We start from the raw sequence: 27,289 nt of genomic DNA on the forward strand, positions 1-27,289 counted from the left end.
CAACCCCAATTCTCCTTTGGTAACCATAAGTTTGTTTTCTATGCCTCTGAATTAATTTCTGCTTTATAAATAAATTTATTTGTATAATTTTTTTAGGTCCCACATGTGAGAGAGATCATGTGATATTTGTCTTTCTCTGTCTGATTTACTCCACTGATGAATGTCTAGGTCCATCCTTGTTAGTGCAAATGGCATTATTTTATTCCTTTTTATGACTGAGTAGTATTCCATTTTATGTATATATACCACATTTTCTTTAGCCATTCATCTGTTGATGGACTGACTTTAAACATGAACACATTCTCTTAGGAGAAAAGGTATATTGGTCTTCTGTCCTCAGTTCTCTGTTCCTGCCTCCTGTTCACTGGCAGCCCTGGTAATACAAAAGTTTCAGTAAAAGCAAGTGCTGTTTATCCAGGAGGAAACACCCACTAGCTATTCAAGGGGCTCCACATTTGGGTGCCTAAAGCCATGATTAAGGCGCCATAGAAAATCACTAGTGTTTTGAGTCTATTAGACATGCAAGGCTTTGTGGTCAGTATTAGTAGATACATTGTTTCTAAATCTCTGGGGAGGAAGGGGATTTACACCCTTGTGGTTGGTCAGGCTCCCTAGAAAAGGGCATGTACTCATAGAAAAATGTTTGTTATGGTACATGCTACAAGATTTGTATTTCTGAGATGGTGACAAGAGGACACGAGCATTCATGAATTGGAGCCAAAGAGTTAGGACTTATCCCTACAGGGGAAAAACATAATGATCGCTTAGTTGTAGGACACACCTTCCTTCCATTTTTAAAAAACATAAAGATCGCTTAGTTGTAGGACATACGTTCCTTTCATTTTTATGTTGAAATGAAATAGATGGGGTGGACATGGTAAATAGGCAGATGATCTCCTAGCCGGGGTAAAGAAGCTTGCATTAACTGAGGGCCAGAAATGACGCAGGTTTGACTGTGAGAATATCTAGTAGGAAAACAAAATAATATGTAATGTATTTAAATCATATGCAGAGAGGTTTTTCTCCTTGAACATATCTCCAAGAGTGTTGATGAAACTCACCTCCGAGTTTCCAAGCTAGCCAAATCCAAGTCAGCTGCTCATCACCTACTTGTTTGTTTCGGGTACTCTGTCCCCGCTGGACACCGTGATGGGAGTGCCACATACCTTGTCTCCCTTTGTTCCTGCACAAAGCCCAGAGGTATAGGTGTTTTTAGTACTTAAAATTGTTGTCTTAAATTTTGATGGTTTTATTTTTTTCCACCCTCAATGTAGGTGAGGAAGCTGAGACTTAGATGGATCAACCTAAATTCTTTAGAGAGTAAGGTGATGGAGTAGGACTCTGAAACTGCTGTTTTCCACCTTAAAAACTAGAGGCTCTAATGTCTGTCCTGGGTTTTCCTGGTTGGTAGAGAACTAGTCCTAGTGGTTCCCAGCATGACTTCAGTGATGAAGTGAGATGATTTTAAGCAGTGTTCTTGATGCTACTTAAAGATCTAATCTAATACTGAGCATATGACTCTCTGTAATTAAAAATAAAATGCTTGTAATTGTGTTAAGGAGAAAGTCTCAGTTTGGAGCTAATAAATCTCTAATGTTTGTTAATCTCCCTTTGTAATGAGAGAATGTGGACTTCAGGCTCAGAGCCTAAGACTCTAGATAAAATGAACCAATTTTATTTTTGTTGTATTTATTTTTAGTTGTTTATGACAGGCTGGAACTGATTGTTCATTGTAGGTAATGCTAAGTGTTTCCTTTTTGAAGTTTTATAACAGTAAAATCTGCTCTTTGTCGTGTACAGTTCTATAGGTTTTGAGAAGTACATTGTCCTTCACCTTCCACCGCAATCAGGATACAGAACTTTTCTGCCTCCTCAAACCCTCTCCACTCCTCCCATTCCCTGGTGCTGCCCCCTTGCAGTCAACGTCAACCATACACTTGGCAACAGCTGGTTTATTCTCCATCTCTATTGTAGTTTTGCCTTTTATAGACTATCACTGAAATGGAATATGCAGTATCTAACCTTTTGAGTCTGGCTTTTTTTTTTTTTTTTTACACTTATTAAAATGTATTTGGGATTAATCCACATTGTTGTGTACATTTAAACTGTTGTTGAGTTCATTGTAAGGACTTTACACTGTGTATCCAATTGTCAATTGAAGCACATTCAGGTTGTCTGTCTGTTTTGGGCTGATTATGTGTAGAGCTGCTTAAACATTTGTATATAGGTTTTTGTATAAATGTGAGTTTTCATTTATTGAGGATAAATATTTAGGAGTATGATTTGGGGGTCCTATGTAGATTTGTGTTTAACTTTTTAACAAGCTGCCAAACTCTTTTTCAAGTGGCTGTACCATTTTGCATCCTTACCAACAATGTATTAAAAAGTTCCAGTTGCTCCATGTTTTCACCAGCATCTGGTACTGTAAGTTTTTTTTTTTTTTTAAGCCCATTCTAATAGGTATATAGCAGTTAAGCATTTCTTTTGATCTCAAGATACGGTACAAACCGTGTGCGTGCATGCCAAGTCACTTCAGTCGTTTTCAACTCTTAGTGACCCCAGGGACTGTAGCCTGCAAGGTTCCTCTGTCCATGGGACTCTCCAGGCAAGAATACTGGAGTGAGTAGCCATGCCCTCCCTGAGGGGATCTTTCCGACCTAGGGATCGAACCTGTGGCTCCTGCATTGCAGGCAGATTTTTTCCACTGAGCCACTGGGGAAAAATTGTGTAAGTGGTAGGTAACTTAGTGAATTTGGGGAAAAAACATGTTCTACTCTACTGTATCTCTGGCAACTAAAGAATAAAGACTATGAGGTTATCTTGGATATCTAATGAATTTCAAGCAACATAAACACTTGTTTTCTTAACCTGTAAGCAGATGGAGTGACTATGATTTTTGAAAGTCTCGTTACATTTAGATAAGCAAAACCCAGATGAAGTTAACATCAGATGATCCCATTGAGTATTAACAATTTACTCTTAGTAATGATCCCTCTACTAGCAGTCTGGCCTTGAGGCCAGTTGGAGTGATGACTTGCCTTGAAACTTAATGGCATTGGGAACACTTAGCAGTAGGAAATAGCATATTAGTGTTTCATTTCTAAATTTTTTTTTCTGACTTGAACTGGATATTTCAAAAGAAATTCTAGAAATAAGGCGAGAATGCAGATGAGCTCCAAATCTGGTTTTGTTTCTGTAGCCATTTGTTGTTCAGTCACTGTTGTGTGAGATTCTGCCCCCCCATGGACTGCAGCACACCAGGCGTCCCTGTCCTTCACTGTCTCTCAGTTTGCTTAAACTCGAATCCATGGATTCGGTAATGCTATCCAACCATCTCGTTCTCTGTAGCCGTAGTTTGTGGAGCTTGATGATAAGGAAGGTAGTTTTTTGATTTCCTCATCAAGATTCCCTCGTGCCAGGTACACTGAAAGTTTATGAACCATACAATGTGCCCAAGAAGCAAGCAGCCACTCAAGCTTTGGAGGCAAACTTTTTTGGGTACTGCTAATGCGTACTGAGACAGTCAACAGGGCAGAGCTCAAATTCATTTATCTGGTGCAGAAAAGGCTGATAGTATTCACTTCTCTGGTGCACATTTTGTTAAATTTTAACACTTAAAAAAGACTCTGTGTAAGTGATGAATGATTTGAAATTTAAAAACCAAAATCAGGCAGAAAAATATTGCCACCTTCTCCTAACTTTAGGTCGCAAAGTGTCGGATACAACTGAGCGACTGAACAACCACAACCTATTCATAGCTAAAGGCAAGTAGTGAGGACCTTGATGCTAGCTTTCTATAGTTGGAAACCTTGGGACGTATTATGTGTTGATTCAGTTGGAGCCTCTATTCTTTGGCATGTTCTTGCAAGGATTAAGCTAATATCGAAGTTGTTTGAGTAGGATGCCTATCAATCAGGACTTTCAGGATTATTTTATTATTTTATTCAATTTATAAAATACCAAAACAGCTAACTACAAGCACAGTGGTACAATTCAGAGGGATGTAAAGAAACATTTTTTTTTCTCCTCCCATTTCTGCACCCACTCTCTTTGGGTTACAGCTGTTAAGGATTTATTCCATCCATTTGCTGCTGCTGCTGCGTCACTTCAGTCGTGTCCAACTCTGTACAACCTCATAGACGGCAGCCCACCAGGCTCCACCGTCCCCGGGATTCTCTAGGCAAGAACACTGGAGTGGGTTGCCATTTCCTTCTCCAATGCATGAAAGTGAAAAGTGAAAGGGAAGTCGCTCAGTTGTGTCCGACCCTCAGCGACCACATAGACTGCAGCCCACCAGGCTCCTCCGTCCATGGGATTCTCCAGGCAAGAGTACTGGAGTGGGGTGCCATTGCCTTCTCCGTCCATTTAACTATTTATTAACTCAGAAAACATGTAGCACCCATAGGGCTTTCTTTTCTCTTTTTCAGTAAAATGCAGTGATTATTTTTATACTTTATGTTACTCAACTGTATATTATAGATATTCTTTCTCATAACTGCTTGGGCATCTAACTAGTACTTCTTTACAGAGGAAAAAAAAAAATTTCCTAAGGGCAGATCTACCATATTTCATTTACTCATTCCTGTGTTCACAGGAACTCACTTTGTGTGTGTGTATGTATTTTGGAGGACTGCTTTTGTTTTGATCTTGTTGCTTTTGGTTTTTGTTTTGGCTGCCAAAAGTGATGGCACAAATATCTAGGAAGACTTTTTTCCCAAGATACCATATCCAAAAGAAACATAAAGCTTGACTGTCATTTTTCAAAGCAGATAAGAGGCTTTTAAAGGATGAGTTTACTGTGTGAGGACAAGATTCTGCCGTTTGATTGTTGTTGTTAAGTCGGTAAGTCATGTCTGACTCTCTGTGACCCTGTGGACTGTTGTTTGCCAGGCTCCTGTGTCCATGGCATTTCCCAGACAAGAATACTGGAGTGGGTTGCCATTTCCTTCTCAAGCAATTTGATATGGTTCTTATTTTTATTTCAAAAGCTGAAAGTGCTTTGCGGGCATGGTAGTGAACATAGTACTGGAAACGCCCTCCTGGTTTAGAAATGCACTGGCCAATCCAGTTGCCGCTAGCCACGTGTGCCTCTTTAAATCTAAAGTAATTAACATTAGATAAAATTTCCGTTCAGTTCCTCTGTCACGTTAGCCACATATCAATAGCTACATGTGTACACGTGTTGAACTTTAATGCTGTGCACCTGAAATGTATTTAATAAAAATAATAATAATAACCAGATGTGGCTCGTGGCTACCATCTTAGACTCACATCTATGAAACATTTCCCATACGGCAGAACGTTCTTTTGGACAACAATGATTTCAAATGACTAAAGTCAGATTGCCTAACTTTCAAATCATAGTTTTCCCCAGCTGAGTTGTATGTGACCTTGGGAAGGTTACTTTGCTTCTCTAGGTGTCAGCTTCCTCATCTTAAAAAAAGTGAGTATAATAGCAATCCTTCTGTGTTTCTGAGAAAGATTAGCTATAGCACTGTTGATTAACTGTTGAACACTTTACCTAAGATATAGGTAAGCATCAAATAAGTGGAAGCTGTTCTTTTTTCCTAGTGTTTGATTATCTCTTTTTTCTTTTGGAAGGCCAGGGGTGAGCTCTGTTTGTTTGTTCAGACATGGTAGCTGCAAGATATTGTTGCCCTGGTTTCTAGCTGGACCAAGAAAAGACGGTATAGTAAGCTGGAAGCAACCTCCATTTGTCAGCCTGGTGGTTTTTTTTAAATACGTTGTCCCTGAGAAACATGGTAGAATTTGTTTTACTTCTCTTCTGCCAGGAAGTAACCCTTCTGGCTTTGTTAGAAGTGTGGTTTGTAATAATTGTACCCACCCCAGATGGCTCCTGAAAAACCTTTGAAATGCCATCTGCCAGGCGTGTGTCCAGCAGGCAGCCTGTCATTCTGCTGAAAGAAAAGAGAGGGCGGGGTCCCCTCCCAGGCCCTTTCTCCCTAGCATCTCTGAATGGGAGCCTGATCATGTGGACCAGGCCCAGGGCCGGTTGCTCAGAGGATAACTCCAGTAAGCTCCTGCTGGCCTGCAGAGAGGAAAGGTTTTGTCTGGGTAGTAAACCCTGAAGGTTTTGTGGGTGGAGATGACTCCTCCCCCACCCCCTTCCCCTGCTGTTTAAAGGCCATTCTAAGCGTATTTATTTCCAAGGGAAAATGGTGTCTGCATGTTTTCATTTTTCCTCTACAATGTACCATTTTCCCCCAAGTTCTTGATTATTTTCAATCCTTTCAGGAAATTAAGTCCCAGAGGTTAGTGTTGTCTCAACAGTTACTCTGACAGATTGTTTCAGAAAACATGACTGGAAGAAATGTCAACGATAAGATGATTATAGGAAGGGGAGAAAAAACCAAAATATTGTCTGGTGTGGAAGACTTTAAAAAAACAACCAAACAGATCTTCTGTTTGGTCTTCCTCATTTACCCGCATTTGGGGGCGCTGGGAATGGAGGGATGGATTTAGTTAATAGAATTTTGGTATGGAGACTTGAGTGTGAGAGTTGCCATATAGAACATATTTAAGACAGATTCTTTCACAGCAAGTTTCAAAGAGGTTCTGTTCTTGCCCTACACGGGAATTTCCCAGTATGATGCATGCAGACTGTTCGTGTTTTCCAAATAGCTGGCTGAACAGCTTCTGCACTTGGCTCTGAGACATCACACCCTCCTCCTCTGCTCCTGCTTTGTTGACAGCTGCCTCTTCATCTCCTCTGAGGATCTTTTCCTCTTCTCAGTTTCCAAAAATTGTAAAGTTTTTGTGTTTAAGTCAGACTTCTTGACTGCTTTTTCTATACTGTCTCTCTCCCTAGATTCTCTCTCTTGCCTTCAAATGCCAGTGGTTTAGTGATAACTCTCAAATTTAGGGCCCAGCCACCCATCTGTTTTTTGGTTTACATATTCAGCTGTCCAGAGCTCTCTACACCCAAGGTGTCTGATAGGCATCTCAAGCTTTCACATATTCAGAAGTGAACTCTTAATTTTTTTTCCCTTATACACCATTCCCCCATCTTCTTGATGTCTGTAAGTAGCACATCCCGTTTGCCCAGGGATGTGCTACTTATTCTTCTGTTTTTCTTACACACTCCATCAGAGGTTTCTGTCTTTAAAATCTAAACCTAGCCTGGCCTGATGAGTTGATGTACTTTGAACACATCTATCCTGTATACTCTCTTACAGCTGTTTAAAGTGTTCACCATTCATAATAGAAATCTCATGGCTTCTTATCACCTCCGTCCTATTGTTCTTGTCTGTGCCTTGATTTTTTTTCTCAACTGGACACTGAAAAGAGTGAAAGTGTTAGTCTCTCAGTCATGTCTGACTCTTTGCCACCCCATGGACTATAGCTCGCCAAGCTTCTCGTTCATGGCAAGTTTCTAGGCAAGAGTACTGGAGTGTATTGCCATTCCCTTCTTCAGGGGATCTTTCCCAACCAGGGATCAAAGCAGGGTCTTCTGCATTGCATGCAGATTCTTTACCATCTGAGCCACCAGGGAAGCTCAATTATGTATATAATTTGAACTATAATACCAACTCATTTCATTCTATAATAACATAAACTGTGTATCTGGTAGCAGGTACTGAGCTAGGCCTTTTAAAAGCCTTGTCTTATTCAATACACACAACAAACTTATAGGTAGTTTATTGTCCTTATTTCACAGATTAGGAAACGGAGAAACAGCAGAAGCTCAGAAACCAGACAGACCATGAATTCATCATTCCCTTTCTATGTGTACCTCCTCCACAGCAGTATATGGTACTCTTTATGCTTCCGGAGTACCCACTGTATGCCTGACACCCGAGATGTAAATTTAAACATTGTAAAGTACCTCAAGGGTGTCATAGTCTGCCAGGGAAGCAAGAAATGGAAACAACTTAGGAAACAGTTTAAGAATAGACTTTTGGACACTACACAAGCAGGCTTCTATACCAGAAAGTCCTGGTGTGCTGAGCATGACAAGCAAACATTTATAACATAACTGGTACTATGGGCAATTTGCAGCTTTTTGTAACACTCAGACTTCAGATATTAGAAAAATTGGACTTGTTTAAAAATGTTTTGCTTGAGTAAAATATGTAAGAAGTGTTGACTTCTTGACGTAAGAGAATTCTAGATATCCATTGTAGATGCATGGGAATTCACATGGGCAGGTAACCAGAGACTGTGTTCTGCCATGAACACTGGAGACAACATACAGTTGGTTATGTAATTGCTTTTTAGGGAGAATTAGAACTAGGACTAAGGGGGAAAATTCCTACTTATTATATTTTTAAAAATGACTTAAAAGCACTATGGGTAAGTGTGCCTTGCAGAGTGAACCCATGCTGGTTGTATGCCTTACCTAACTTAAATGTTGGAGCAGAAATCATGAATTTTGCTTTTTTTTTTTTTTTTTAATCTCCCCTACCATTTAATGTAGATTTCTAGTATGTACTCCGAAAGTGCTTATGGTTTCTTTTCTTTTTTTAGTTTGAGTGTAAACCACACTCCTTCACTTTTGATCGAGGTTGAGTGGGCTAAAATGACAGGTCTTTCGCCCAGCACCTCAGCTGGGTGACTTAAATATTCTAGAGGGTCTGTGTTATTTCATAAGAAGAATTGTTATATTTATGAGTCTTTGAATGCATGATGAGATTAATTCAGGGGGAGAATTTTCTACCAAAAGCAGTGTCCTTTTTCTCCTGTCAGAACTTACGGGTGGCCTCTTTTTGCCAAACATATTAATTACATGGAGACACAGCAACATTTTGATCCCTGGGAGGTATCCAGCCACAGATCTTGGGCAATTGAATTTCTCTAGTGATGTGTTTATGCAGCGGGTGTCATTTTCTTCAAAGGGCTTATTACATTGGAAGTTGCCGGATATATTGAGGAACACAAGAATTTCAAGGCCTGTGATAAAAATATAAACCCCTTAGGCTGAGCTTAAGGTGGATAATGTTTTTAGAATTTACTGGAGCCCGAAAAGCTGCTGATTGTGAATGTTGTCTGTATAAAATACAGTTCACCCTTTTCATTCAGTGCATTCATCATTTTTTTCAGTGATAAAAATCTCCCTGGGCTGCCTTGCTGTGTTTGGTTTTCTCTTTCTGGTATTTGAGGGGCCCAGGCTCGAGAGGATGAAAGTCAGGATGCTTTTCTGCTAGAAAGACATTACCTTTGCCAGCTCCCTGTCTCAGTAGGTGGGTCTGTCAGCTTAGGTACTTACTGAACTGGTTATTTTAATTACACCTGGATGGGGCGCTTCCTCTTTCAGTGGACTGATGTTTTCTTGTGCCTTTTGTCTTGTCTGCCACAGGCACAACCCGGTCTCCCAGAGAAGGAGAGGTGCCTGGCGTGGACTATAACTTTCTGACTGTGAAGGAGTTCTTGGACCTCGAGCAGAGCGGGACTCTTCTAGAAGTTGGCACCTATGAAGGTGAGCTGATCTGTATGGCAGCAATGAGCATGCCTCTCTGCTGGGCACCGCAGAGGATCCTGGGCCATTGAGGCAGAGATGTTCTGTGGACTAGTGAAGTCTAAACATCTGTAGGAGATGGCAGTTCACCTTAATGGGATTAATAATAACAAAATATATGGAATAAGGCTTTGTGGAACTCTTTAAAAATACTTTGGATTTTTTTTTTTCCTCCAGGATTTTTCTCCTTTAATTTGTTGATTTAAATGCGGGCACGTGTGAGTGTGGGCGTGTGTGTGTGTGTTTAATATGGGTATGTATGGTATTAGAAAGAAGAGGAAGAAGACTCATAGCATAAAATGTGACCTTATAGGTGGTGGTGTTTTAGTCTCAAAAGGACTGGAATGTCATTTGTACCACCAATTGATGTTTAATATATTTTGGAATAGATGATACATTTTCATGGAATATTTCAAAGCAGAATATTTCAGAAGTATTCAGTAAGTAAGCTCTTTCCTAGATCTATCTTCCACCTGCCTAATTTCCATTTCTCTTTTCCCCAGATACTAAAACCAGTGTTATTCATTTCTGATTACTCTTCTGAAGTTTTTTTTTTTTTTATGTAAATACAAACACATATATGCAAGTGTCCACATACATGTATTTGTTTCATACATGTGTTCTCATATCTTCCCTTATAGAAGGTATATATGCTAGTTGGCATCTTACTCTTTTATATCATGAAAGTATGTCTTCTGAGTCTTCGAGGTTCAGTACTAGAGTGCTTTTTGTTTTCTTTTTTAAGTGAGTAAGTAATCTCCTGAATACGTGGACCATAATTTATTTAACTAGGTCTTTTTGAATAAACATTTTTTAATATTTCAAAACATGACTGTGTTGAATAACATGAGTATAAATCATTTCACATAGGTGAAAGTAAATCTGTAGGATGGGATCAAAGCCTAATGTGGGGAGAAAATTAAACTTACATCTTCTGAAGACAGTGTTATAGCTTGATTGTTTTGTTGAGTGTCATTATTTGAGACAGAAGGATATACTATGATACTGTTAATAACTGGATCAAGTTATTAAGTTTTGTGTACTTTTTAGAAACTCTCAAAATCTGGATTTATGGGACGAACACAGAGGCATTTTGCAGATGAGATTTAAAAACAAAGGATGAATACAAAATAGACTAATTTTCTTAGGGGCATTATAACTCTGACGTGATAATTGCTCTGTTTCAGGGGCACTTTTTGCAGTGGGGACAGGGAAGAATGTTAACTTTGTGCCTACTGTTCATGTCCAAATTTTGAATATACATTTAACATTAGGTAGATATTAATGAGATTCCTGATTGTGAATACAAGAAGATTTGCTTTGAGTATTGCTGGTTATCCATTGTTGTGAAAGTCGCTCAGTCATGTCCAGCCCTTTGCAACTCCATGGACTGTAGCCTGTCAGGCTCCTCTGTCCATGGAATTCTCCAGATCAGAATACTGGAGTGAGTAGCCATTCCCTTCTCCAGGGGGTCTTCCCACCCCAGGGATCGAACCCAGGTCTCCTGCATTGCAGGCAGATTCTTTATCGTCTGAGCCATCGTTATCCATTGTTGTAGTTTCCTTGAAGTATTGGGATTTGACTGGGGGTTGGTGGGCTGGGAGATCTGAGAGTGCCCCAAGGAAGAATGATTTGTTCAGACTGGTTCATATATACAATGGAATATTACTCAGCAATAAAAAGAAATGCATTTGAGTCCGTTCTAATGAAATGGATGAAGAGTGAAGTAAGTCAGAAAGAGTGAGACTAATATCATATATTAATGCACATATATGGAATCTAGACAGATAATACCTCTGATCCTATTTGCAGGGTAGCAAAGGAGACGCAGACATAAAGGACAGACTTTTGGAAAAACTGAGGGAAGGAAAGGGTGGGATGATTTGAGAAAGTAGCATTGAAACATATACATTATCATATGGAAAATAGATAGCCAGTGGTATGACACAGGGAACCCAAAGCTGGTGCTCTGTGACAACCTAGAGGGCTGGGATGGGAAGGGAGATGGAAAGGCGGTTTAAGAGGAAGGGGACCTATGTATACCTATGGCTGATTCATGTTGATGAATGGCAGAAGCCATCACAATATTGTAAAGTACTTATCCTCCAATAAAAAGAATTGACCTAGTTGTGAGGTTAGAAAAGGGATGGGGGCTCAGTGGATATACCAAGAGCTTCTTCAGTGTGTTCTTTTGTAAATGTGAATATGGTTAAAAATTCACGTGGCTAAGAAGAGAGCAAGTGTTGCATCCTCTTTGCTGTAAGAAAGTGAGTTGTCCTGTCTGAAATCACTTATTATGACCATCAGAGGAGCTTTAATCCAGAATATAAAAAATATTCATTTGCATGTTTGGAGAGGTTAAGGGTGGGAGTGGCTGTGCAAAGCCAAAGAGTACTTTGTTGAAAAAGAAAAGCATGTGATTAGGTAACAGCATATCAGGGACAAAAAAGAAAATCAACTCATTTTATTGAGGTGTTTATGTTACAAGTGGTACGTAGGTGGAGTCACTTTTTTCCCCATTAGTTTTATCGCTTTGACAGAGGTAGCTATTATCCCCAGCTTTTTCAATGAGGATGCTTAGACCAGATAGCACTTTGGGACTTTGTTAAGGTTGTGCAGCTGGTTCCAGAAGGCGAGAGCCAGGAAACAGACCCGGCTGTTGGATTTTTAGATCCCATGCTCTTTCCTGGAAATGCCAAGATGATACTGATGTAACTAAAAAGTTGTGATAATAGACCCTTAGTACTTTCACCCAACTTCTTGCTGGGCAACAACAGGAAAAAGTTTTTCAGAAAATGTCTGGTCATCCGTCTTTCTGTGAATGTCATTCAGTTATTTTAGAGTTGAAATTCTCATGCTGCATATGGGTCCAGTGTCTTTTAGCCTTTTACCTGTGTTCTTCAGCATTTTGACCTTTTGGCTGTATGATTTCCCTGCTGTACGAGACGGCTCCTAATTTTTTGGTAGCAATTGGAATGTATTGTATTGACTTTCATAAGGTGAAAGCAAAATGGAATTTTTATGATATGCCAGATAGTGTTACAGGAATAGGGCTGGAGAGATCTTTGTGAGCCCCTCTGGGCCCCCTTAATGGGGATTCTGTCAATTGGACACTAACAAGCCTGCAGGCTGGGCTGTGGCCCTGCCAGAGTTTAAGTCTCAGCCCCTTTGCTGCTGAGCTGTGTGCCCTCTGGCAAGTTACTTAATGCTCCATGTCTCCTTTTTCCCTTCGGTAAAATGAGGATAATAATAGTGCTTTCTCATAGGTAGGATTAAATGAGACAATAATTGGAAAGGGCTGAGCACAGCGTCTGACACACGTAAGCTCTCCGTCAGCGTTAGCTCTTATATTTACACACACGACTGGCCCCAAATTGCCACCCTGTTGGATGGATTCTCTCCTCCTTCTCCTAGTCAGTAAACTAGTGGATTTACCAGTAAAATATCTTTATTTACTTCCCTAGGTACTCACTGTCTATTTCCCTTGCTCACATTTTTTCCCTCTTGTCCTGACCTGGCTCCAAAGAGGAAAACACCGCAACGCAAATCACTCTTCAAAGCAAGACTTTTAAACAGCTTGAAGTAAAAGTAATGAATATACACTATGGAATTCTTTCTAGAGTAAAGAACTTAAACATCTTTAAGTCTGAATTGATTCTCCTCCTTCTCACAGGAAACCTCTGTTAAGGGTCTGGTGCAAAGATTCAGAAAACGTAGACATAAATGGCATAAACCTAAGTATTGTTGTCCGTCGACTTAACACATCCTGGAGATCTTTCCAGTTACCCCACGCAGTTCCACCTCATTCTTTATAAATGCTGCAAAATATCCCATTGTATGAATTTATATAGTTGGTTTAACTAGCCCCCTGCAGGTGGACATTTAATATGCCTCCTTCCCCCACCTTTTAATGTTTTGTAAACAATACTGCTGCGAACACCTCTGTACAAATGTCTCACTGTACTGTTTTGAATGGATTTATAGAGGAAATTCCTGGCAGTGCAGTTTTAAAGGCAGCCCTTCTGTGCCTACATGGTTCATTTCAACATTTTCCATGGCATAGGGTGTGATGTATGGGGCAGAAGATCAAAGTAGCTCTGCCTTTGAAGGTGCTTATGCTTCATAGTGATTTATTTCTGACAGTGTTTGTTCAGTATATACATGATGAGTGCTTTTCAAAGTGCATTATGTATAACAACTCACTTAATTATCCAGTAATCCTATGAGCTGAGGACAGTTTGTCCCCATTTTACAGAAGAAGAGTATGAGGCCCAGAGATGCCCACTGTCTTTTTTAACTCCACATGGTGAGCCCAAGATAGAGCTGGCATTCAAACCCAGGCTTATCTGGCTCTAGGGTCTCTACAGCTCCTCAATCTTGGGAAGCAAAATAATTTAAACAGCTTCTAGAGAAGTGATGAGTGCTCAGAGAAGAGAACTACAAGAGCGCTCCATTGACTCTAACATTAGGGTCAGTCCCCTTGAAGAAATGGACTTTGATCTGAAGCTTGTCGGAGGATCTCATGAGTTCAGGTGTGTTAGCACCGACCCTAAAGCCTGAATCTCGAGAAAGCAAATGCAGTGTGAACCAAGAAAAGGTCAGAACGTGTGTGCTAGAGATGGAAGATCAGGGAATCATTTCTTGCTTCCTGTACAACCAACGCCATCCAACAGGACTTTCTTCAGTGATGAAAATGTTCAATATTCCGAGCTGTCCAACACAATAGTCACGGACCACATGTGATTTTTGTGACTGAGAAGCTGCATTTTAAAATTAATTTAGTTTAAACTAATTTAGCCTTAAATAGTCCCATGTGTCTGATGACTGCCATATTTTCTAGGGCAGTTCTAGAATGAAAGCTTCTGCAAGGATGGTTGAGGACCTACTCAAGAAGGTCTTTCTCTTCTCCGTCATCTGACTTCAGAGAGCTAAGGTCATCTTTAAGAGCTAATCTCCTTTTGGAAAACATAGTTTTGAATCCTCCCAAAGAGGATGTCACTACAGAGGAGAGGTGATCTTCCTTATGTACATTCTGTGACATATATAGGGCAGACAAGTAGAGTGAACCAATAAAGCCTCAAGGCCTGATAACCTTCTGAATATTCTTTCAGGTCCAGTATTTGTTTGGGGTTTAGAATTTCAGGGTTGTAAAAGTTTAAACTGAAAGGCAGTAGAGCTCATCTCTTCAGAAAACAAAACCAAGGTCCAGAAAGAGAATGTCTAAGACACTAAAGGGAATTGGGGACCAAATCTGGCCAAATGCCTTTCACTAAGGTCATGTTCCAGGCAGGACTGAAATGCTCATCTTGCCTGAGTCTGCTGCTTGGAAATGGATACTCTTCCTGTAGACTCTCTTACTAGTTTGTGCATGCATCCATTTAACCATTAATGATAAAATGTTTAGCAAAACCAGACATGATTGTTGTCCTTAGAGGGCTAACAGTAGTCTGTAGCTCCTAGTAGACTGTAGCCTGCCAGGCACCTCTGTCCATGGGATTCTTCAGGCAAGAATACTGGAGTGGGTTGCCATTCCCTTCTCCAGGGGATTTTCCCAACCCAGGGATCGAACCTAGATCTCCCACAGGCAGATTCTTTACCATCTGAGCCACCATTTTTAAGACAGTGTCACATTATTATATCAACGGTATGAAAAGTTTATGTGGACTTGCTAATGTATTAGTTATTAGAAGAAGAGATAAAAGATTCAGGTGATGATATTCCACCTAGGATGACTCCTGCTTCTGTCTTAGAAAACTGGAAAGATGTTGGTACTGTTTGCTTAGATTAGAAACACTGGGAAAAGCCAGGATTGGTGTGGGGTGTCAGGGGCTCCATGATGGAATTTTCCACCCCCATCAGCTGTAATGCTGGCATACTATGTGTATCCTCCAACAGAGTAGATGCCCTTTGTGACTGTTTAAGGAACCTAAGTATTACCCCTCACAAAGGCATACGAGTTATGAGTAGAGTTCATAATTGGTCTCAGCTCTGCAGTTTGAGCCAACTCCTCATTCTGTCACTGGCTGCAGTCAACATCAAGGCAAGACACAGAAGACAAGACTAAACGTGTCTTTCCTCCTTGGCCCAGCTTAATTGCGACACTGAGCTCATTTATTGGATGGCATTCTTGAAATAAATCAGAAGGACCATCTCCTTTTTTCCTTGCTTTTTTTTTTTTTTCTCCTGTTGACATTTTTGCTCAATACGACAGGTCACTGCCTCAGCCAGCCCTTGGGACTTCTCTGGGAGAGAGTTTGTAAGGTCGGAATGTTCAATGAGGGTGGTTCCAAACATGCCTGTTTTACAAATGCCTCTGGGTAGAAGAGGCTGATTGATTATACACTCTGAGCTTGCAAAGCTTTTCCCTCAGCATGGAAGTGCAGTCCCAATGTGACATTTCCAGTTGTAGTTATGTGTTGCATATCTCTTCATGCTAATTAGGAAGGGAGTATGTCTGTCAGCCTTCAATAATGGTACTGTTCTGCTTCTTAGAAGGTCTGCAAAAAGGCAGTTGCCAAGGGTCTGCTTTGGGGGGACATAGTAATAAAGGTGGGGTGAAGAGAGTTCTTGTTTGTCATTGAAGAAGACGAGACCGTCTGGAGTCCTGTTCTTTGGCAGGCCTCAGCAGCCGTCTGTTGTGATAAGCTCTGTTGGCAAACTCCACTGTGGAGTGTTCTCTGTTGATAATGAAAGAACCAAAGGAAATCTGTATGACAATTGTATGTTCCTCTGCCTTTCAAGACAAGGAAGCCAAGCCCAGGGACGTTTTGGTTAACTTTCTGCTCAGAGATCCCCAACCATTCCTGGAGTCGAGAACATAGACAGTGAAGACAGATCCATGTTTAAATGCCAGCTGTCATTAAGCAGTGTGTGAATGTCAGTTTCTTCGTCTGAAAATGGGAATATTATTTTTTTTTTCTGTAGAATTGTTAATGATTAGAATAAGTGAGGGAGAAGGCAATGGCACCCCACTCTAGTACTCTTGCCTGGAAAATCCCATGGATGGTGGAGCCTGGTAGGCTGTAGTCCATGGGGTCGCTAAGAGTCAGACACGACTGAGCAATTTCACTTTCACTTTTCATTTTCATGCATTGGAGAAGGAAATGGCAACCCACTCCAGTATTCTTGCCTGGAGAATCCCAGGGACGGGGGAGCCTGGTGGGCTGCCATCTACGGGGTCGCACAGAGTCGGACACGACTTAAGTGACTTAGCAGCAGCAGCAGAATAAGTGAATGTGTAGGTAGCAACATATGGTAGATGCACAATAAAGGTAACTTTTTGTTAACGTTCTTTAAATATGTGCTTTGATAACAATACCCAATTTTACATCTTAGAGCTGCTTAGAGTATCAGGAACAACTGATGCTGGGGTTTATTACATGCTCATATTGTGCCAAGCACAGTACTGAGTGCTTTATATATGTGATCCAGTTTAATCTGGCAAAAACTCTGTCTCACGAGTACTGGTCTTTCTACATGAGAACCGAGGCTGGAAAGAAAGCGGTCCCTTACCTTGTTCAGGATCACAACACTATTAACTTACTTTGCCCTTTCTGGTCTTAAATTCAAAGCCAAATGGCACTAGTAAGAACAAACCTCTACTTACAGAGCATGGGCTTCTTATCCTTCTGTGCATGCAGATCATAGATTTGTAGAGTGGAGCAGGTCAGTCAAGAAAGAATAAATAGAAAGTGATGGGCGTTTTATGAATGATACCATCATGTGTTGAGTAAGCAAGTGGCAAAGTGAAGTGATGTGGATCTGAGATAATTCAGATAGAATTGATGGCCTGAAAAGAAACTGCCATGAGTCATGCTCTTAAAAACCAGATCCGCGGTATAGGTATTGAGCATCCTGGGCTGGGCTTTGTGTGTGCTGTCTCCACTTGATTCAGTTACTCATTCTGCAGAGAATCACCGAGTGGCACCGTGTGCCCGGCACCATGTTTGTTTTGGGAATGCCGTAGTGCACAAAACACATGTGGATCCTGCCTTCATGGAGCTTACAGTTTAGAGGTAAAGACAGATATCATTTCATTAAATAGCCTGATAAACTGAGCAAAGGGCCTTGGGAAGGAAGAGATACAAGCTTCCCTAAAAACATATACTGGAGACTTTGATCTAGTTGGTGGGGACAGAGGATCAGCAGGTGGTATTGGGATGAGAAGCAGAGGAAAGAAAGTTAAACAGAGAGAAGAGTGAGTGCAAGAGCTGTGAGGAGAGTGAGGGCACAGATTGCATATGAGGCCTGAAAGAAAACCAGTGAGATTTGAGCAGAGACAGCAAGGGGTTCAACTGTGAAGCTTGCCTGCAGAGCCTGCAAGGGTCAAACATGCATGACCTTGAGACCAAGACAAAATCAGATATGCTGGATCTATGTCCTTAAGTACTGTATACATATTTGTGCTTTACAAAGAGCAAGAGTAAGGTTTTTGGACCCCACACATCTTACCCTGGGCTTCCGAGGTGGCTCAGTGGTAATGAATCTTCCTGTCAATGCAGGAGACGCAGGAGACTCGAGTTCGATCCCTGGGTTGGAAAGATCCTCTTGAAGAAGAAATGGTAACCCACTCCAGTATTCTTGCCTGAAAACGTCCACGGACAAAGGAGCCTGATGAGCTATAGTCCATGGTGTCACAAAGAGTTGGACACAACTGAGCACACACTCAACTTTTGCCCCTTGGGTATAGTATTGCCCCTTTGATAATAATATGCTCTAGATTTCCAGCCATTCGTGGTCACTGTCATCCTGTCCTGCTGTTTATTTTCAAAGCTTGTTCTGTTTGGAAAAAGACAAGCAAGCCATCTCTCCCTTCATCTCCCCCACCTCTGCCACCTCCCAGTTCTAAAGAAACATAGGACTACAGGACAAAGGACCTAAATGTGAATTCTTTTCTCTGATTTCTTCACCTTTGCTGCACAGAAGGTGGTCCATGGACCAGTATTATCAGCATCACCTGAGTCCTTGTTAGAAATTCAAAATTTCAAGCCCCACCTTGACCTTTTAAAAGAGAATCTTCATTTGATGTAACTATTATTTGTACAGAGTTTTAAAAAGTGATGTATACCATGCAGAGCATTTGTGAAAATCATGTTCTAGTTCCATTTCTGCCTTTCCAGCATAGTGCCTAGCATAACAAGAGGTTCTCTGTAAGGAAATGAATGAATGAATATTAAATTTATACAAAGTGAAAGGCTTTAAAGATTTGATTCATTCTGGCTTAAAACTCAGGGTTGCAGTCCTCCTTCAATATTTTATCAAGCTCTAAAAATTTATTTGCAGTCCCCATTAATTTTTAACTGTGTGTCAGAAAATATTTTCTTTGGCTTGGTCATGGCCAAAGAATGTGCCTGTTAATTATGGCCATTGGTGGCTTCCTCTTGCGTCTTCCCTGCCCTCCTCTCCCTCCCCAGCCATCATCCCTGCTGAGTTGTGTTGTGGAGCCAGTTCTGAAAATAGCAGCTGGGACATGCACAATTGTCACTTGGGAGAGAGCCCAGTCACCTCAGGAAGTGTGTGTTGGCTAACATGGGGACTGTGGGATGGTCAGGCTCGTGTCTCTTAGAAACTGTGCAGCCTGCCAAGTGATAACCTAAATTAATCTTTTATTCATGTATAATTCTTCAAGTGATTTTTACTTAGTACCATTAAGTGATCCATATAGTCTTCACAGAAAGTCTCTTGTGCATATTCTATGTAAGGTTCGCGTTTCTGGATAGGCTTGACTTGATGCTGACCAGAGTGGAAATGATTGATGAGGTGGAGAGTTTCCTGGAAGGGCAAGGTTTTGAATTTAAATGCCTGGAGGTCAAAATGAGTGGAGTGAGTAAATACATGGCGGGTGAAGGTAGTGTTGGTGGGAACGGTGGTAAACGGAGGAGTGCACGAGTCATCTTGCCCTTGGTTGTGTGGAAAGATAACGTGGCCAATCCCAGATTCAGCAAAAATCACTTCATTCACAGACCCATCGGAATTCCTCAAGTTTAAAGTTTTCTTCCATCTCTCTTATGTCCATGCCCCTTTATCTGCTCAGACCTTAGGGCACTCTTCTAGGTTGAGGTCAAGGTGTTTGTCTGGCAAAGGCTGAGACACACCAAAGATAGGAGCCAAAACCTCTGTGCAGAAATCCTTAATTGTGTGTGTTCAGTTCGGTTGCTCAGTTGTGTCCGATTCTTTGCAACCCCATGGACTGCAGCACGCCAGGTTTCCCTGTCTATCACCATATCCCAGAGTTTGCTCCAACTCATGTCCATCGAATCAGTGATGCCATCCAACCATATCATCCTCTGTTGTCCCTTTCTCCTCCTGCCTTTAATGTTTCCCAGCATCAGGGTCTTTTTCCAATGAGTCAGTTCTTCGCATCAGGTAGCCAAAGTGTTGGAGTTTTTCAGCTTCAGCATCAGTCCTTCCAATGAATATTCAGAATTGATTTCCTTTAGGATTGACTGGTTTGATCTCCTTGCAGTCCAAGGGACTTTCAGAAGTCTCCTCCAACACCACAGTGTAGTGTGGTCCTGGTGAATTTGGTCACACACTTGTCACCAACATTGCCCATAAGAGACAAATATCAGGAAAACAGACCTTACAGTTTATCCAGCAGCATGTCTCAGTATATCCAGACTTGAATCAGAGATATCAGTTTTTAAATGTGGGTCACTAAATTCTTTATTTTGAAAAATGTATCTGCAGTGGAAAGTGGAACCCTCTGCCCTTAGGAAACACCACTTGATAGAAGCTTTTCTGTAAAGGTTGTAGGTAATACGCTAGAGAAGTTTGAATAATTACACTCTCTCGTATTTATAACACCTTATAGTTTACAGGGTACGTTCAAGAAAGTTACATCATTTGATTGTCGTGGTAATCCCTTGATGTTATTTGAGCTCATGCTGCCATTATCATATCACAGAGAAAGTATGAGATGATAGTAAGTAATTTGCTCAAGGTTATTTGGTCATTGGGAGGTTTACCTGCTTGTTCCTTTATGTCAGTAAAGTGGTACTCTGTTACCATGTGGCAAGCACTTCAGACACATTGTCTCATTCATCCTACTAAGGTGTAAAGAGCTTCCTTTTAAAGATTCGAAACATACACTGTTAACATTAAGTATTATAGCATGTATCAAGCCTTGTAATGAAGTCTTTTGCAAGTGCTAAAAGCATTAAATGGACTGTCTCATTGTATCCTCATAATAGGATGAGTTGGCTCTTCACATCAGGTAGCCAAAGTATTGGAGCTTCAGCTTCAGCATCAGTCCTTCCAGTGAATATTCACTGTTGATTTCCTTTAGGATTGACTATTTTGCTCTCCATGCAGACCAAGGAACTCATGAGTTTTCTCCAGTACCACAATTCGAAAGCATTATTTCTTTAGCACTCAGCCTTCTTTATGGTCCAACTGTCACATTCATATATGACTACTGGAAAACGGAGCTTTGACTACATGGACCTTTGTCAGCAAAGTAATATCTGCTTTTTAATATGTTATCTAGGTTTGTCATAGCTTTCCTTCCAAGGAGCAGGCATCTTTTAATTTTATGGCTACAGTCACCATCCATAATGACTTTGGAGACCAATAAAATAAAATCTGTCACTACTTCCACTTTTACCCCTTCTATTTGTCATAAAGTGATGGGACCAGATGCCGTGATCTTAGTTTTTTTAATGTTGAGTTTTAAGCCAGCTTTTTCAACCTCATCAAGAGGATCTTTAGTTCCTTTTCACTTCCTACCATTATAGTGGTATCATCTGCATATCTGAGGTTGTTGATATTCCTCCCTGCAATCCTGATTCTAACTTGTGATCTATCCAGCCTGGTATTTTTGCACAATGTACTCTCCATATAAGTAAATAAACAGGGTGACAGTATGCAGCCTTGTCATATTCCTTTCCCGATTTTGGACAAGTCATTCTATGTAAGGTTCTCACTGTGGCTTTCTGACTCACATACTGGTTTCTCAGGAGACAGGTCAGGTGGTCTGGTACTCTCATCTCTTTAAGAATTTTCCACAGTTTGTTGTGATCCACATGATCAAAGGCTTTAACATAGTCAGTGAAGCAGAAGTAGATGTTTTTCTGGAACTCTCTTGCTTTTTCTGTGATCCAGTGATTGTTGAGCATACATTAATCTGTACTTTGCTGCTGCTAAGTCACTTCAGTCATGTCTGACTCTGTCGACCCCATAGATGGCAGCCCACCAGGCTCCCCCATCCCTGGGATTCTCTAGGCAAGAACACTGGAGTGGGTTGCCATTTCCTTCTCCAATGCACGAAAGTGAAAAGTGAAAGTGAAGTCGCTCAGTCGTGTCCGACTCTTAGCGACCCCATGGACTTCAGCCCACCAGGCTCCTCCATCCATGGGATTTTCCAGGCAAGAGTACTGGAGTGGGGTGCCATCGCTTTCTCCATGTCTATACTTTAGATTAACCCAAATGAAATTGCTGATATTTGACAGTTTGCCTTCTACATCAACAGTTGCATATGGTTCAGTCTAATAATATGTACTTTATCTGTCTCTAATCAATCTTATACTGATTTCCAGAAGCAGGAAACAACTATGAATAAGTGGGTTGTTTGGGGGGAATTTGTAATTGTGTTGAGAAACGTGCTAATCATTTACTAACTTAAGAAAGACCCTGACCTCCCTTGAAAACTGAGGAAAATCCACATAAATTTGTCAAATTTAGGTAGAACATTTCTTTTCCAGACATTTATTTCTGTCATAAACAAGGATGTCTAAGTTTTAATTGATTTTTAAATGACAATAGCTTCATGTATGTTATAAAATTATAATTATAAAACTATGAATCAAGAGTTTTTTAAATCACATCCTTTAGTGGAAGATTCTTATTTGTAGACATTGGCCTTACTTTAATCTCTAACTCAAAAATGTACACTATGTTTTGGTATGATAAAGATCATAAAGAATTCGGTAGAGCTTTGTCTTTATTTCTTGTTCACCATGAAAATTACTTTTTAAATAGTCAACTGTTTTATTTATCTAAACCCCACTTAGAATCTTCAGTTAGTGAAAATAGTCAATGCTGCGGCCTTCAACTTAAGAAAGATCCTTAAGACCCTCGTCAACTGCGAGTTTCAACTTCATCAAATGGGCAGCCTTTGGTGTAACCTGTTGAGAAACACACGCTGAGTCTTGGCTTATGCGTGTGTGCATTTTCCCTGCACTTGTGTTAGTCCCTAGAAACACACACGGATGCCGTTTCTTCACGCTGGTTCCACTCTGTCTCTGTACCTTTGAGTCAGAAAGCTGAATGAAGGTTTTGAAGAGGTCGAGATAGCACCTTGTGTGAGAGAAGTGATTGAATTGAGCGTAAGCCACCAGAATGTGCTCATCGGCTTCTGTGTGGTTTCCTTTAAGTTCAAACATGGTGCCCTTTAGTCTGCTGCTCTTTTTAATACGTGTGTTCAAGATTTCCCTGCTGACACATGCTGTTTACACCACTCTCAAAGAAAGTGGATGCATATGTTCATAAATTCGATGATTCAAAAAGTAGTTCAAAGAAATAATGTTCATAAAGAAAATTTAATATAAAGATAAAGCAATGTATATAAATTCTGTAATATCTGTGTGTCTCATACAGAGAATCATACTCCTGTCTTCTCTGCTTCTGTGCTTGTATCATTAAAATGTGTATTTTATATGATTTAACTATGTGGTGAGGTTCGACAATGGGATGTGTTTCTTGGGAAGAAACAGTGTGTATAGGATTTGTTATTATTTACAAATTCTACTTTACCAAGCACAAAACTAGAGACATTACATAGGATTTTTTGTAGGGCTTAATAAGATCTGTCTATCTGGCCTTACTCTAAAAGATGTGAGATGGTAAGTGGACGGTTGGCAATCTGATGTTGATGCTTTTGGTCATATGGTCACTGAATATTATTGATTTTAAGCTGTCGTTTTCAAACGTTGCCCATTAGTGAATTACCTTCAAGATTTTGTCTATATCTTGTTATAGTGTCCATTATTTTCTTGACACTTTCTTTAAAATAACTTAATTGTTAACTTGTGTTCAAAAGGAACATCATTGCTACCATTGTTATTATGTACTCAATTAATTTCTTATTAAATATATCTGCTTTTTTTAAACTTGAAGTTTAATCTTCACATTTTAAAAAGTCAATTTTATAAAGTATTGCTTTATCACTTAACTTTTTAAAGTAAATATTTTATTTTACTAGTTAGATTTCTGTACTGCATACTAAAAATATACACATTTAAAAAAAAAAAATTAAGACATAAAAGCCTATCCTGGTCCTGCCCAGAGTCACTTTGCACATGAGAGTCAGAGCTGAGCCAAACTCTAGAGGGAAGTGGCTAAAAATGAAAATGGGCACTGACCAAACAAGTGACCCGTGAAGGGTGCCACTCTGCCACTGCTGACCCAGAGTTTCCTGTGAAAGCTAGGCAAGGGTTTGTTCCAGCCACACATGGCTGTGCCAGTCAGACCTGCCATTCAGTTAAAGAGGTGGCACGTGGTGCTCACGCTCTTTTTTTAAAAAAAATACTGCTTGGGTTCCCTCTTGAGGAGTTTCCTTATTAAGGGAGGGTGACCTCCACTGTGTCAGCTTGTAAGGGTGCTGGCGGTAATGAATTTGTTATTTTGTGTGCCACTCACTCCAAATTGGATTCTGCATTATGCTAGTGCATATATGTGAAACGGTGACCAATTGAAATTCAAATGTAATGAGGATGAAGCTTTTCCATTCTGCACAGCCGCTTTTGTTTTCATCCCTAGTAGGTTCTTTCCCCACCACAATGCAGCTTTCCTCCTGGCTTCTGAAATCTCCATGTCTAACTGGGTAGGACCAACATGTTTTCTTACCCATTCCAGAAATGAAATACAGTTTGTTCTGGTTTTCTAATCTTAAAAAAAAAAAAAAAAATTTTTTTTTTTAAATGGGCTAAGAGATTTGGATTTGCAGACTTGAGAAAAACAAAGTATTCTTTCTAAAACATGCAAATGTGTCTCTCCATCACCTAGGAAACTATTATGGGACACCCAAACCTCCTAGCCAGCCAGTCAGTGGGAAAGTGATCACGACGGATGCCTTGCAAAACCTTCACTCTGGCTCCAAGCAGTCGACCCCAAAGCGAACCAAGTCCTACAATGATATGCAAAATGCTGGCATAGTCCACGCGGAGAATGAGGAAGAGGATGATGTTCCTGAAATGAACAGTAGCTTTACAGGTAAAGACCAGATGATGCTCCCCCTCAGTGGACTTGGGAAAGGAGGGCGGGGGGAGGATTTACAAGGAGTTGTGAGGAGGTTTCTGTTCTCAGCAAGAATTTGGAAGGATCACCAAAATTCAAACTCTGACCACACAGTGCTTATGGAAGAGATGGTCTTTTTATCTTTTTCCTGTGCCCAGAAATTTTTTTTTTCTTTTTTAAATTTTATTAATTTTTTTAATTGAAGGATCATTGCTTTACAGAATTTTGTTGTTTTCTGTCAAACATCAACATGAATCAGCCATAGGTATACATATGTCCCCTTCCTCTTGAACCTCCCTCCCATCTCCCTTATTTTTAAAATTTTTATTTTTAATTGAAGGGTAATTGCTTTACAATACGGTTTTGGTTACTGCCATACATTAATGTGAATCGGCCATAGGTATACATATGTCCCCTCCCTTTTGAACCTCCCTCCCACTAGGTTGTCAGAATACTGGCTTGAGCTCCCTGGGTCATACAGCAAATTCCCACAGGCTGTCTGTTTCACATGTGTTCGCGGGTATGTCTCCATGCTACGCTCTCCGTTCGTCCCACCCTGCCTTCCACCACTGTGTCCGCAGGTCTGCTCTGTATGTCTGAGTCTTCCACTGTTGCCCTGCGATGGTTCATCAGTACCGTCTTTCTAGATTCCACATATATGCATTAATATACGACATTTGTGTTTCTCTTTCTGACTTACTTCGCTCTGTATAATAGCTGATCTTTTCCCTGGTTTTTTTTTCATGCTTCTTGTCAAGAATCTTTTAACTTCACCCAGCTATCTTAAAGGGACAGGAGGGAAGTGTTTGTAGAAGGAAATAAAAAATAATCGGCATCCTTTCTCTCTCTTCAAAATGATACCTATAAGAATCACTATTTTGTTCATTTATTACTTGGCCTTGACACTGCTCCATAATTATGGCTGATTGTTTATAAAGAAAAGTAGGAGAATTTGTTTAATATCACTTTGATGCTATATGGAATGCATCCTTTTATCTCATACCTTTGTAAATAGAGATACAGTGGAAGTAAATCATGTTTTCAGTTAATTAATGCAAAGTTTACTACATTCCATAAGAAATAAAAAATGGAAAAATAATAAATATTCTAAGATTATATTTTGTATATGTATTTTACATTGCATAGTATATATTACTCATTGCAGTATAATTTTTAATATACAGTCAGAGCTATCTATGCTCAAGCTTAGTAGGCTGTATTTTATGAAAGGCTCTTCAAGGACAAACCCTCTGCATAAAGCTATGCAGATTAGGAAGTGCACATTCCTGGGAGGCACTGTTCACTGAGGCCATGATATATGCTCTGTAGGTTAGCACAGTGACCCAGAATGGGTCAATAATATTTTTGGCTTTGTGGGGGTTTAATACACAGAGTAACTCAAAATTTAACAAATGCGTAAGACATGAGTTACTCCAGTCTATAAGGTTGTGACTTTGAAGACCATCTTGTTTCTTCTGTTTTTCCTGTACTTGTTTTCTTTGATATTTTAGAATATTTTCCTCCTTGTGCTGTCAAGTCTAACAGTCTTTCAGAAAAACAGCTTCTATTAGTTGAGTGCTTTCTACTGCCTGTATGGACCTCTCTGAAGCTTTCTCATTCATTGAACACAGAAGTCTAAAATTTTTCAAGTTAACAATTAAAAAAAAAATGTTTTTGGTGGCTTATCATCATAACAGTAGCCCAGCCATTCTGCAAGAAGCACTAGAGAAAGGAGGAGACCCGGTTTGCTACCCTAGCTTTGTTCTTGGTAGCTGTCTTGTTATGAACTTAGTATCTAACTTCTCTAATTACTGATTAGGGTTCAATCACATCAGGTTCCCCCTTCCAGCTTTAAGGATTCAAGTTCATGAAAATTTCCATTTTCTTCATTAGGCCGGTCACTGACCTATTGTTAACAGTATCTAGGAGAAATTTACCTGTTTTTACTTAGGCATTTATTGAAATCAGCTAATTTCACCTACTTCAAAATATTTTATCCATATATAGTAGCTGTCACCAAAATGAAAGCACATTATGGATAAAAAAAAAGGGTCTTGATTTTTCAGCAAGTAAGATTAGCAAATCACGATATAACCCCAAAATATAGACGTGTACCTTTGTATGTCCTCCATTGACTAAGTAGATTTGTTGGTACAAAGCATGAACAGAGCAGGGATAGCTGATTGTAGGTCTGGGTGTTTCCTAATTTCTAACTGCTAAAAATCTCTGTTGTAGAAGCCAAGCCTCAGAAAATCTGACCTTGTAACACCCCTATTTGAAATCCTGGTGTCAAAAAAAACCAAAAATCTGGCCCCAGGTCATCATTGCTAAAAGCAGTCTAAACATTCATCTATGCACAAAGAAAGAAAGCTGATTGTCACCTGATCAGATGTACAGGGAGAGAATTGATCTTGAGATAGACAAGCAATCGGGCATCTTCAGTATGCAAGGGATATGTTGAATATGGCTTCTTATTTACCAGACTGCAAGTATGACAGCTGAGAAGCTGTCATACTCTCACCCGTGTGAATTCTTCGAAATAATTGACACTGCCCAGTCTGTGAGATGTGTACCATGCCA

At 40.2% G+C, this 27,289-nt stretch overlaps 1 protein-coding gene across 23 annotated transcripts in view; it reads left to right on the forward strand.

Annotated features, from left to right (window-relative positions):
* MAGI1 (membrane associated guanylate kinase, WW and PDZ domain containing 1) overlaps positions 1 to 27,289 on the forward strand; it is a 645,192-nt gene that overhangs the window by 503,084 nt on the left and 114,819 nt on the right. For all 23 annotated transcript variants that reach the window (XM_061396466.1, XM_061396472.1, XM_061396468.1 and 20 more), the window contains exons 3-4: positions 9,317 to 9,436; positions 24,479 to 24,685. In XM_061396466.1, the coding sequence (XP_061252450.1) occupies positions 9,317 to 9,436; positions 24,479 to 24,685 (327 nt within the window). The remainder of the gene's footprint in view (positions 1 to 9,316; positions 9,437 to 24,478; positions 24,686 to 27,289) is intronic.

This window comes from Bos javanicus, chromosome 22 (assembly GCF_032452875.1).
Source record: "Bos javanicus breed banteng chromosome 22, ARS-OSU_banteng_1.0, whole genome shotgun sequence".
NCBI classification, from domain to species: domain Eukaryota; kingdom Metazoa; phylum Chordata; class Mammalia; order Artiodactyla; family Bovidae; genus Bos; species Bos javanicus.